This window comes from Monodon monoceros, unplaced genomic scaffold, assembly GCF_005190385.1.
Source record: "Monodon monoceros isolate NGI ecotype Baffin Bay Population unplaced genomic scaffold, NGI_Narwhal_1 Super_Scaffold_18, whole genome shotgun sequence".
NCBI lineage: Eukaryota > Metazoa > Chordata > Mammalia > Artiodactyla > Monodontidae > Monodon > Monodon monoceros.
In genome coordinates this window covers 73,851,614-73,864,546 of record NW_021703774.1, presented here as the reverse complement: position 1 = coordinate 73,864,546, position 12,933 = coordinate 73,851,614, and the positions used below count along the sequence as shown (strand labels likewise).

General features: G+C 45.5%; 1 protein-coding gene across 1 annotated transcript; it reads right to left on the bottom strand.

Moving 5' to 3' along the window:
• Positions 1–7,891: 7,891 nt before the first annotated feature.
• On the bottom strand, positions 7,892–12,680 carry SF3B4 (splicing factor 3b subunit 4). The gene is made up of 6 exons (XM_029231138.1): positions 12,349–12,680; positions 11,746–11,874; positions 10,950–11,492; positions 10,186–10,392; positions 8,495–8,668; positions 7,892–8,291 (listed from the first exon to the last, which is right to left on the bottom strand). The coding sequence occupies exons 1-6, from the start codon at positions 12,380–12,382 to the stop codon at positions 8,104–8,106; spliced, it is 1,275 nt and encodes a 424-aa protein (XP_029086971.1). The 5' UTR covers positions 12,383–12,680; the 3' UTR covers positions 7,892–8,103.
• Between the last annotated feature and the right edge of the window lie 253 nt (positions 12,681–12,933).

Here is a 12,933-nt window from a genome sequence, read left to right as displayed (position 1 = left end):
AAGTGGGAAGACAAAAAAGGAGATGGTGAACAAGGAAGCCCCTTCCTCAGCGGCCCAATCCCAGAATGGCAGGACCGACGAATTTCAGGGGCTCTCTCTTCCTTCAGATCGCCTCCCTTCCCCTTCCTCACGGTTCCTAGCCAAACTCCTTTGCACAACCCTCTCCTAAATCCGGAGTGCTCACACTTAAAGTTTACCTGGCTGTTTTAGAGGAAGCAGGAATAACAAGGTGTGGTTTCTATCCCGAACTGCCAGAGGCAGAAACTCCTGGATCCCTGCCATCTCCTTCCAGAAACAGTCCAGATTATTTATTTCCAATGCAGACCTCCCTGTCCTCCATTCTGCTGGCGACAGCAGAGGTTGGAGAAGCTGAAGCGGTTTAACAGGCCTGACCAAGTGGGCATCTCCCTTTCCATTTATTTGCTCCAATGACTCAAAAAAGAACTCCCTCAGTACTCTTCCCCACTTTCTTACTACACACACACACACACTTCACACTTCTGCTTCCAGGGCAAGAAGGAGTGAATTGGTTTCAATTCTTTCCTTTATCTTTCCTTTGCCCCTGTACCAGTAACCTGGGCTTAGAGATCCAAGTCATACCAGTTGGTGAAATCTTTGCTCCAGAGGTGCAGGAGCAGGGTGCTTTGGGGATGTTCATACTGAATATGTCTACCTATTCTAGGTAAGGTCTTGGGTTAGCTACACAGAACACTGACCAGGGGCTCTGACTTGGGTCCTCACTTCCAATAAGCTATGGGCTCTTGGTCCAGTTCTCTGCCTCTCTGAACCTCAGTTTTCTCATCTGGAAAATGAGGGGCTTGGACTAGATGCTGTATCGGATCCCTTTTATATTTAATAGTATGTGATTCTGTTCTCCTAAACATGGAGGTTTCAAAATGCTGGGATATGTTACATGGAGAGGGCTGGCAGGCTGTGTCCCAAGCAACCTGACAGATGGCATTTGTGGTGTTGAATTTACCACTGACAAGGATGTGGGCCTTTGGAGTTTCGCATACTCCAAAGCTACATCTTGGAAATACTGTTTTTTGCCAACAAACTTTATAATTTACTAAAATATAAAACCATAATACATAAACATAATTTACAGTGAGAAATTTAACTGTCACTCAGACTGAAGGAAAACTCATGTCTGCATGTCCAGCACATTTTCTCCCTTAAACCAAATCAGAATAATAATGTCAACATATAAATGCACAATGACATAACTGAACAGGAGTAGTTGTATCTTTAATGGCATCTGGCCATCCCCAGCAAGGAGTCGTGCCAATGGGTTCAGAAAACTCTTCTTTGGCTACGGTTCTCCACCCCTATCTCTTAAGCTATGGGCAGCCTTGCCAATGCTCCTGGACTACTCTAACTCTGCTGGTTAAGGCACTCTTTCCAGGATGGCTCTTGGAAAGGCTGTGCCCACGTGGGCCTCATGGACTCTCCCTTTACTGGCTAGCATTCACTGCTGACCTCTCTTCAGGTTGACATATTCCTTATTGAAATATGTTAATATTTTCAATTAGGTTATAGCCAAGTCCTGCTGGCAGGGAGCCATCTCTTCTCTTTAAGGTTACTTTGCATACTCTCTACTTATCCATTACTAAAATAGAAATCTTGTACTCTTAGAGAGAAAGGTTGTATATATTTTTCAAGTTCTGAGGAAAGACCATCACTTTTCCCTAGAACCAAGGACCCATGCACCTCACCAGCTACTCCTTCACAGGCCCCTTTTCTGGGTCCATTAACATTAGAGTTCCTCAGGGGCTCAGTCCCAGGCCCGGCTCTGCGTCCACCTACTCTCTCTTCTCCTTGATCACTTCAGGTAGACCCAGGACCTTAATGCTGCCTATATGCTATTAATTCCCACATTTCTATCTCCAGTCCAGACCTTTCCACCAAACTCAGAATCACCATCTGTCAATTCAACATCATCACATGGGTATCTAAAAACCATCTCGAACCTAACAGAACATAAACAAACTTCTGAACGAGTTCCTCATCTTTTTACCAAGGTGTTCAGGCCAAAAACCTTACAGTCATCCTTGTTTCCTTTCTTTCTCTTATCCCTACATCAGCAAGTCTGGTTGGCCCTACCTTCAAAATCTATTCTGTATCTACCACTTCTCCACCACTGCCCTAGTCTAAGCCACCACCATCTCCTTCCTTAGCTACTGCAACAGCCTCCTAACTGGTTTCCCTACTTCCAATCTTGCTTACTTAAAACCCATTATTCTCAGCAGTCAGGGTGATCCTTTAAAAACAAATCAAATCTGATCCAACAAGTATGCTCCCAAGAGAAATGAGTGCGTATGTCCCATAAAAAGACAAGTATTTTTATAGCAGCTTTATCCATAATAGTCAAAAACTTCAAATGTCTATCAGCCAAAGAATGGTTAAACCTGGATAAACAAATTGTGGCAGCCAAAGAATGGTTAAACCTGGATAAACAAACTGTGGTATATTCATATAGGAAATACTATGTAACAAACTTAAAAGACAGAACTATTATACACAACTGCATAAAAAGATCTCACAAAATATTGAACAAAAGAAGCCAGGTCTTCCCTGGTGGCGCAGTGGTTGAGAGTCTGCCTGCCGATGCAGGGGACGCGGGTTCATGCCCCGGTCCGGGAGGATCCCTCGTGCCGCAGAGCAGCTGGGCCCGTGAGCCATGGCCGCTGAGCCTGTGCCTCCAGAGCCTGTGCTCTGCAGCGGGAGAGGCCACAACAGTGAGGGGCCCGCGTACCGCAAAAAAAAAAAAAAAAAGCCAGACCAAGAGTACACACTTTATGATTTCATTTATGTAAAGTTCAAGAAAAAGCAAATTAATCTACTGTGAGAGAAAATAGTGGTTACATGGTGGGAATGTGCTACATTTAAACCTAAATGGTGGCTAAAAGGGTGCATACAGATGTAAAAATACACTTAAGATCTGTGTGTCTTTCTGAATGTATTTTATACTGCAAATTTTTAAAAAAAGCTTTAATGAGATTTTTCCACTCTCCTTTCCTCAGATCCTCCAATGCTTCCCATTATACTAAAAATTAAATCCAAACTCCTAACCAAGATCCAAAAAGCTGTGCATGTTCTGGCCCCTACCTGCTCCCTCCAACCCTCTTTCCTAGGTCTCTCCCAGGCTTCAACTCTGCTTTACCTTCACTGGTCTCCCTGCTGTGCCTCCAACATGCCCACATCTGAGGACCTGGGCACTGGGAGTCCTCCTGCCACTGCTGAGAACTAGTCTAGACTTGCTCTTACCTCCCCCCACCAGACAGCTCTCCTCCACAAATGGCTTAAATTGGGTGTGGGAAATAAGATTATGGAGCAGAAGGTGATCAATGAGTGTACAGTAATCATAGTTAACATTGTTAGAGCATTTACCCGACTTGGGCACTTTTCTGACCAGTTACATTGATTAACTCACCCCACCTCCTCATTAACCTATGAGATGATCACCATTTACAGATGAAATTGAGGCACTGGTTAAGTAGTAACTTGATATAATCACACAACTCAAAAGTGGCAAAACTAGGATTTGAACCAAGGCAATATAGATGCAGAGCTCTTATTCATTTTAAATGCATCCATTTTAAGTGTATAGTTCCATGTGTTTTAACAAATGTATACACCCATGTAAGCAACCTTTTGATCAAGATAAAGAATATTGCCCCTAAAAGTTCCCTTGTGCCCTTCTGCGGTCAATCTCCCCATCCTTGGCAACCACTAATCTCCTTTCTGTCACCGTAGATTAGAGTTGTCTATTCTAGAGTTTTATATAAGTAGATTCATACAGTATATAGGTCTCTGGCTTCATAGCTCTGGGTTGCAGAGCTTTCCAGGGTTTTTAACCACTGCCTTATACTACTTCCTGCTGTAGCTTCTTTCACCACTTACCTATCAACTTGGCTACTCCTCAGGACTTCCCTGGCAGTCCAGTGGTTAAGACTCTGTGCTTCCACTGCAGGGAGCACGGGTTCGATCCCTGGTCAGGGAACTAAAGATCCCACATGCTGTGTGGCATGCCAAAAAAAGTTTTTTTAAATGGCTACTCCTCAACATCAGCCACCCATCTATATCCTATCACTGCTTTTACGCACACCACTCCAAGCACACGAGATTGTCAGAATGGGGAGTGTAAAGAGGGACAAAACAGGGTCAGTGACAGCCCCTCTAAGATACCATAAAGTTCCAGTGAGAGATGCTAACAAGTGAAGCACCAAAATTCCTATCCTTGAAGAGCTTATAATCCAGTTAAAGAGAGGGGATAGCTTATATATAAAGCCAATAAGTCGCAAAGCAAAACATTCATTCATTCAACAAGGACTTATTCAGTAAATATAAAGTAGTATAATGTGACTAAGCAATTGGCTCTGGAGTTCAGACAGATCTTACTTCATCTACCACTTCTTAGCATGTGACCTTGGTCAAGTAAATTAGTATCAGTTTCCTGATCTTAAAATTGGCATAACAGCAAAATCTACCTAAGGGGTTGTTTTGAGGATTAATTGAGATAATGCATACAAAACACTTAGTACAGTACCTGGCACATAGTAAGAGTTCAATAAACATTAGCCATTATTTTTACAATTATTGTATATGTTAGGCACCTTTCAACACTCTCGGGAGATACAGATTAATAGAATGAGATTCATTAAAGGTTCTTAAGGGATTCAGTTTAGTGCAGGGATACTTAGACCGGGATCCATGAAGCTTCTGGAATTTTTGCTTCAGGATATTGGATATATATGCATGTATGTATTTTTTCTTGGGTAGGGTCCACAGCTTTTGCCATATTCTCAAAGGACTGTCCCATGACCTACAAAACACTGAGGACCCATCGTCTGGAGCATGCATTCTCAATGGGGGTGGTATCGCCCCCCCACACACAAGAAGTCAAAAATTGGTTCAGGGATGGGAATCTTAGATATTACAATGTTTATGTCCTTCCAAAGGGCCATAGTACATATGCAGAGACGCAGAATATTGGTGATATTAAAATTTCATGCATAGGGGGAGGGCAATTAGGAAAAAATGTCAGAGGATGCACAAAAACTAAAAAATAAACAGATGTGCAAACTGAAGTACCTAAGTGCACAAGCAATACTAGCTCTGTTCAGAGAATTGCTGAGTACTAGAGTCTGAAAGAACCAGAGGGTGGAGAGATAAAGGAGAGTTTAGGGAGTCAAACTCAGTGAGTAGTGGAGGCACTCAAGAATCACTGAATGAAGAAAAGCTCAGAGATTCTGAGAATGAATGCCTGAGAAGAAAAGTGGCTCCAAAGAGAGAAGTAGGGAATTCAGCAAAGGCACTAATTTATTCTATGGTGTGAATTCATCAACACGATATCAGATAACAGCAGAAAATACCGCATAGGGGGAGTTCCCTGGTGACCTAGTGGTTAGGATTCTGGGCTTCCACTGCCGTGGCCCAGGTTCAATCCCTGGTTGGGGAAGTAAGATCTCAGAAGAGTCCATTCATTTGATAGGTAACCTGAAGACAGAAAGGACAGAGAGACTGAAAAAAGCCTCCCACCACCTGGGGCTGCTTCAGTGCTGTGCCGGGTTCCAAGTGCTCCTGGGACCTCAGCTTATGACCACATACAGCAGAACTCTGAAATTACGAGGTCAGTTTGTCCCATTATGACTCAGAACACCAGCATCCAGTCATGATGTGAAATATCACATCTAATCTTCCAAGTTTTTTTTTTTTGGCTGCACCATGCAGCATGCAGGATCTTAGTTACCCAACCAGGGATCGAACCCATGCCCCCTACAGTGGAAGCGGAGAGTCTTAACCACTGGACCACCAGAGAAGTCCTTCCCCCAAGCTTTTGACATATGGAATCAGACATCCACTAGACGACCCAACCTGCATATCTCACAACACACCTCAAAGTTGGAATATCCAAAACTGAACCTATCGTTTTTATCCTGCCCCCCTAAATTCTTCCTGCTGCATACTCTCATCCTTGATGCCACCCTCCCCTTCATTCACTGTATCCAATCTAATACCAAGTTCTAATTTGCCTTTTAAATATCTCCCCACTGCATCTCTCCCTTTTCTTCCCTACTTGTCACAGCCCTCATTTAGCCCTCATCTCTCACCTGAATTGTTGCCAGATGCATAACTTGTTACCTTGCCCCCAGTCTTCATCTCCCCCATATCTACTTTCTACAGTGCAACCATGCTTCTAAAACACCAATTTGTCATCCCCTTGCTTAAATCCCTACTGTGGCTTCCCATCATGGATAGCAACTTCCCAACCAGTGTGCCTTGACAATGATGCTCAGTTATTAATTCCCTCAGCACTTTGGACTGCTAGGCAGGGCCTGGGATAGCCAGAATTCTTAAGCCAATAGCCTCGAGGCTGAAGAACCCTCCTCTCTTTACCTCAATGTGTTGCTTGAAATGGTTCTGTGCCCTGAGGTGAAAAAGGGCTGAGAAGCACTGATCTTTGGGAGCTCCCTAACTGGCTCTGACCTCATCCCACCTCCAGCACAGAACAGTTATTAGCTTTAGCGAATTATATACCATGCTACTCGTCAATCTCCGCTTCTGCTCAGAGACATCCCATCCACCTGGAATGAGCTTCCCTTCATCTTTGTCTGAGAACCTTCTAACCTTCCTTTAAGATTATATTCAAGTATCACTTTTTTTCCAGGAAGTTTTCATGCCAGGACTTTCATGCCAGGTTAGATACCCTTCCTTACGCTCCCCAAAATATTTTGTTTCCTATGTGTCAGTCTACCCCCTCGGTAATGATCAGACAGCAGAACCACCTTGCTCATCTTTGCATCTTCAGCAGCCACCAGCACGGAGCCCTTGTATGTACCATGTTACATGAATGAGAATGATGCAAGAGAACGAGAGAGCTAGGCTCACCTTTTCTTTCCTAGAGTTTAGTTCGTGGTTACGTAAGAGCTTCAGAGAAGGGGGTGATATAACAGGATTAAATGTGGCAAAGAACAGAACAGGCCATTGGATTTGGTCTAGTTACTGCTCTAGTTACTGAAAGTCTGAGCACAGATTTAAATATGATGGAAATCAGGTCTGGAAGGACTGAGAATGAGGAAAAAATAGGAAAAAGATACAAATCCCTTACCCAAGATACCAGGTGGTATGAAGAATGAAAGAAAATGACAGCTTACTGAGTTCCTACTGTCCCATTTCAATTGTTTTGCAATCATTTAAGACATTTATATGGTTCCAAAGAAAACCACATTAACATAGTACACTCAGAGAAATCCAGTTTCCTCCATATCCCTTCCCTTCCCCCAGTGGTAACAACTTCCATTAGTTTTTGGTTTATCCTTCCATTTTTAAAATATAGACAAATGTATATATTACGTGTCACCCCTTAGATAAGGAAACACACTATACATTCTGTTCTGCATGTTAGTTTCTTCACTTAACATATCCTGGAGCTCTCTCCAAACAGTATGTAGAGTCTCCCTCATTCCTTTTTTACTGCTGCTCAGTACTCTACTGTATAGATTTACCAGTTTATTCCACCATTCCCTTACTGATAGATACGTGAGTTGTTTCCAATCTACTGGTATTACAAATAGTGCTGCAATGAATAGCTTTGTTTATGTTACTTTATATTCTTGCCATCATATCTCCAGGAACTTTACTTCTGCTCTCACTTAATACTCACAATAACCGATGCCATGGATACTGGGTCTCCATCTTATGTATAAGCTTGATGTAAGGAAACAGCTGCTGTAGTACACAGCAGTCCAGCAACTGCAACAGCACATTACAGAGTAAGCCCTTAAAACATGGAATAACACCCTCACTCCTACCTTACCATTCTTCTCCCAATATACATCTCTTCTTAGAAGAAAAGAAGTTATTTTGCCAAGTTAAACACCACAAAGAATAAACAAGGAGTTTAGTTTTATTTTCTCTGTGCATTTGCAAAACACTTAGGACACAGAAAAAAATAAAACCTCCTGTGAAAAAAATTACACTTACAAAAGGAGGCCTGAGAGGGATTAGCGCCTTAGCCCCTGGGAGCTACAGCAACTCTGATTGGTCCAAGGAAGTGAACAGATATTGGGAGGCTATAACAAGAGGAAAGGCAATGAGAAATCACTGAGGGAGAGGGCCTCGAAGTGGGCCTCGAGGGGGAACTGGAGGCCGGGGAGTGGGTCTGGGTGGAGGGAGGGGCCCCCGCTGGTAGCCGTAGGGTGGAGGTCGTGGAGGGCCAGTGTATCCATGAGGGGGCATCAGTGGAGGAGGTCCACGCATACCATGCGGAGGCATAGGACCTGGGTGACCTGCAGGAAGAAAAGGAAAACTTAGTAAAAACAAGAAACAGGAGACAGTTCACACTGGGACAATGCAGAGAGAGGATAGACAGGGAGACAGTGAAAAGAAATCTAAGAAAGAAAAGTAAGGAAGTGCAGTGGATAAGAGGTGTGACAAAAGAAGCTGCAAGAATGCCACGTGAGGATGAGGGAGGTGGCTACAGCCTACTCACCCATGGGAGAGCCGAACGGAGGCCCTCGGGGGGGCATGCCCATTGGAGGAGGTCCAGGATGAGGCATTCCAGGTGGTGGTCGGGGTGGTGGCTGCCCCCCAGAGCCAGGGGGCCCAGCATGGGGGTGTCCTAAGCCATGAGGGCCATGGTGGGCCAGCTGCATCTGAGACATCCCTATGAGAACAAAACAGACACAAAGAGAAAGGAGACAAAAGGAAGTTAGACAAGAGGGCAAAGAAAACGAGACAGGAAGAGAAGAAAATGGAGAAGCAAGTGACATCAGGAAGAAGAGCATGGAAAATAAGGCTGGTAAAAAGTGCCCTTATCCTTGACTCCATTCCAAGAGAACAAACCAACCAACTACCCAATCAACTCCCTGCCCCCTGCAGCTCACTTGCTCCTTCCATGATTTAGGCACTGTAATAGTGCTGCAACAGTACATAACAAATGGCGTGATTATTCTACGGAGTAGGATTTGGGAAGGTAACAGAGATGCTGTCTGAGCGAAGATCTAATTCTAAAGGATGAAAAGGAATTTTTCAGGTGGACAGCAGAATGGGAACAGAATATTCCAGGCAGAAAAGATTAGCATGTGCAAAGCACGTGTATGATCAACAGCACAGTATGTGAAAGGAAATCCAGTAACTCAGTAATCAGGAGCAGCGTGCAGTCATAGGAGTAAGGGGAAGGAGCCAGATGGTGAAAAGCCTAGAATGCTACAGCAGTGAGTTTGGGTTTCACTCTGTAGATAAAAGGGAGCAACAGAAGAATTTTGAGCAAGGGTGTGTGAACATCTGTATTTTAGAAAAATTACTCTGTGGAAGTCGATGAAAGGTAGAGATAATTAGAGTCGAAGTGTCAGGATATTACTACAATAAATTAGGTGTGAAATAATGAGGATATGAGAGCCTGAACTAGGGCACTGGCAGTGGAGGTCGATGCCAGATATAAATAAGACTTGGTATTAAGAATGGAGTGACAGGGAATAGTCAAACATAACTCCTAGATTTCTGAATCAAGCACCTGAAAACAAAGAAAACTAGAGAAAGAATAGGTTTGAAGGGGAATGGCAGAAGAATGGAGCTGTCCATTAAACACCAAGATTAAGGGTATGGAATGTTAATAACCATGGAACAGAGATACAGATCTAGGAGGCATCAGTGTACAAATAATGGAACTATGCAGAAAAGAGAGCCAAACACAAAAACCTAGGTACAAGCAGAGAAAAAGGAGCCCATTAAGGTGGATGAGATTAAGGATTCAGAGAGATAGATGGAGAATCCAGAAAAATCAAAAGAGACAAGATTTTCAAACAGGAGGACATGGCCAGTTTCAAGTATAGCAAAGGTCAAACCAGATAAGGAGCAGAAGTGTCCCCTAGACCTGGCAATTAGGTCACTGCTTTTGGGTGGAATTCAGAGGAGAGAACGGAAGTAAAAGTTAAGGAAACAAAAAATAGCAAGTATGGTTATACTCTTTGGTAAAACTGAAATAAGAAATGAAGACAGGGTGGTAGTTGTTAAAGTAAACAGAGTAAAGTATCTTGTATTTACTTTTACAAAAGAATGTCTGAAAGAAAGGAGAACTCTGGGACTATTTATTATTGCTGAAGGACAAAGAGCAGCAGCGTAAGTGGTGATAGAGCTCCTCTACCAAGCTCATTCCTCTCCTTCCCAGCAAAGAACACCCACCTGGATGGGGCATCCCACCCGGTGGGAATGGGTGAGGATGTGAGTGTCCATGTCCAGGATGTCCAGCCCCTGGGGTTCCTGCTGATGGGGGGCCATGTCCTCCAGCTCCAGGAGGCATAGGTGGTGGGGGCATGGCTGGGGGTATCCCAGGTGGAAGGGCTCCAGGAGGCGGTACAGGTGGTGGGAAGGAGCCAGGAGGAGGCATGCCTATAGAGAAAATGTAAAAAGAGTTAACGACAGTGAGAAGAGAGTGCCTTTAGAGAGCCTGTTCCAATCTGGCCTCTCCAGGAAGGATGAGCTCTTTCCCCCTCCTCCCAGCTCTCTAAAGTCAGAAGCAATGCTAGATGACTCAAACAACACCTTCTGGAGAAATTCAACAACTTGCTTCCCTCCACAATCATCACCCCTCAATCCCTTTCTTATCACTTACTGACTCAATGTCCTTCCCTTTCCAGGTTCTTTTTCCTTCTCCTTACCTGCCAGCCCCCCAACCCAAGACAAACATGTTTTTTCGTTTGTTTGTTTTTGTTTTTTGTGGTACGCAGGCCTCTCTCACTGTTGTGGCCTCTCCCGTTGCAGAGCACAGGCCACAGACTCCGGACACACAGGCTCAGCGGCCATGGCTCACGGGCCTAGCCGCTCCGCGGCATGCGGGATCTTCCCGGACCGGGGCACCAACCCGTGTCCCCTGCATCGGCAGGCGGACTCTCAACCACTGCGCCACCAGGGAAGCCCCCAAACATATTTTTTATCAAAAGCTTTACCTGGTGGAGGAAGCCCAGACCCCAGTGATGATACCACAGGATTCGGAGCAGAGGGTGGAGGGGGTGCATCTGCAAACAGCTGATGAGGGCGGTCAGCCTGGGAGAGTGGGTTCTGTGCTGCCAGCAGTCGTTCAGCGGCTGAGCCATGGCGTTCACCTTTGGAGTCCTTCTTGAAAGCATAGGACACGGTGATTGGGCGGTTACAGAGGTACTGCCCGTTCATGGCCTCAATCGCTGCATCCGAAGCATCAAATGAAGCGAAATTAATAAAGGCATAACCTTTGGAGTTGCCTGTGTCAGGGTCCCGCATAATCTTGGGGGTTTGTAAGATGACCCCAAAGGCGCTAAAAGTATCATAAAGCAACTTCTCATCGATCTCTGGGTCCAGGTTCCCAATGAAAATGTTGGCCCCCACATCCAGGTTTTTGTTGTGAGCTGATGCCTTGTTCACCCGTATTGGTTTCCCATAGAGTTTGATCATGTTCATGATCTTAATGGCATAGTCAGCATCTTCCTCACTCAAGAATTCCACAAAGCCATAGCCTGGGGGAGTGCAAAGAAGAGGTTAACAAGTGATTCCAAATGAGGTATAACTCATTTACCTTCTGAAGCACAAAGAACAAGAAATAATAATCTCACTTCAACTGAGAATAGTTCCAGAAACAAACTGTGAGTTAGGCTTAAGAGAAAAAAATCCTTAGTTTGCTCATTCCAAGACAGTTATGAATACTGCTGGGGGCCTCCTGGAGCAGCCTGTCCCCTCAAAACATAACTGCAATTCTTGCCATGTACTCACCTTGGTGCTGACCAGTGACTCTATCCTTTGGCATGTGGGTGTTGACTACTGGCCCTGCTTGGAGAAATAGCTCCCACAGCAGTGGTTCGCTAACCTTCTCATCGAGGCCCCCCACATACACAGTGGCATCTGGAGGACAGGATTAGGAGGTTAGGGCAGAGATGAGAGGAGATAGGGAGGTAACGGGAACATGAAGATGGAACCCAGGCGGGGGATTTGGGGGTTGAGACAGGGTATAGGAGCAAAGAGGGAAAGAGAGAGAGAGAAAAAAAAGACGTTAGCTTAAGCCCTTACACCTCCTCCTTTCCAGAAAACAGATAAACTTCTTAAGTCTAACTTAGAGTTCTAGAGCAAATTCACTTCGTAACTTTTCTTTTTCTTTTTTTTTTTTTTTTTTGAGTGGGAAGGCAGCAGGGGATTGTACATAGCATCACATCTACAGGCCTCAGCCTGCACCCGTCCATCCCGTCCCCAGCAGGCATCGGGGCAGGTCTGGCACCCTTCGGAGCGGCCCAATCTCCCGCCCCGGAGGAAACACTGCTGGCCCTAATCGGGGCCCCCCAAACTCCTTGAGTTCATTCCGGGCTTGTCCCCTCCAGTCACCCTGGTTCCGCTCGGAGATCGGCCCGGCCGCCATGGCGAAAGAACTCCCGCCGTCTCCAGACAACGATCCCGCCCCCTGACCTCAGTCACAACTTCCACTTCCGGGGCGAAAGCTGACGTGAGGCGGTAGGCGGGCCCTAGGCAGGGGAGGAGCCGGAAGCGGCCGCGGCCATCTTAGGAGCCGCTGATACTTGAAGCGGCGGAGGTGACGGTGTTTGAAGTGCGTCTGGGAGTTGTCAGGGCGGGGCAGGCGAACGGAAACGCCCAGACCTTCCTAATGCAGTGCTAGACGTTAAAGGGTCACACTGCTCCCGAAAATGTCAATTCGAAAGCTGAGAGAACAAAACTTCACTCTTCATGTATTTTGTAGCCTTCTTTCGTTTCCCAGAGAAGGGTGTGCTGAGGAACCCCCCAACGCAAGGCGTGGAGGCAGCTGTCCGCCCCGACCCGCAGCCTTTGGACAGATACGGCCTCACAGCCCCGGCCTGGGCTTGAGGTATTTCGTTTTTCCTCAGCGAGGGGATTGCGGAAGGTCTGAGCTCGCCTAGGCGTTATTGCATAGAGAGTGAGGGGAACATGAGGCTC

Coding starts and splice junctions, on each gene's coding strand:
- SF3B4 (XM_029231138.1), bottom strand. CDS start 12,382: ATGGCGGCCGGGCCGATCTCCGAGCGGAACCAGG. Junction 11,493..11,745: donor AGTCACTGGTCAGCACCAAG/GTGAGTACATGG, acceptor GCACTCCCCCAG/GCTATGGCTTTGTGGAATTC. Junction 8,292..8,494: donor TCCGTTCGGCTCTCCCATGG/GTGAGTAGGCTG, acceptor TTCTTCCTGCAG/GTCACCCAGGTCCTATGCCT.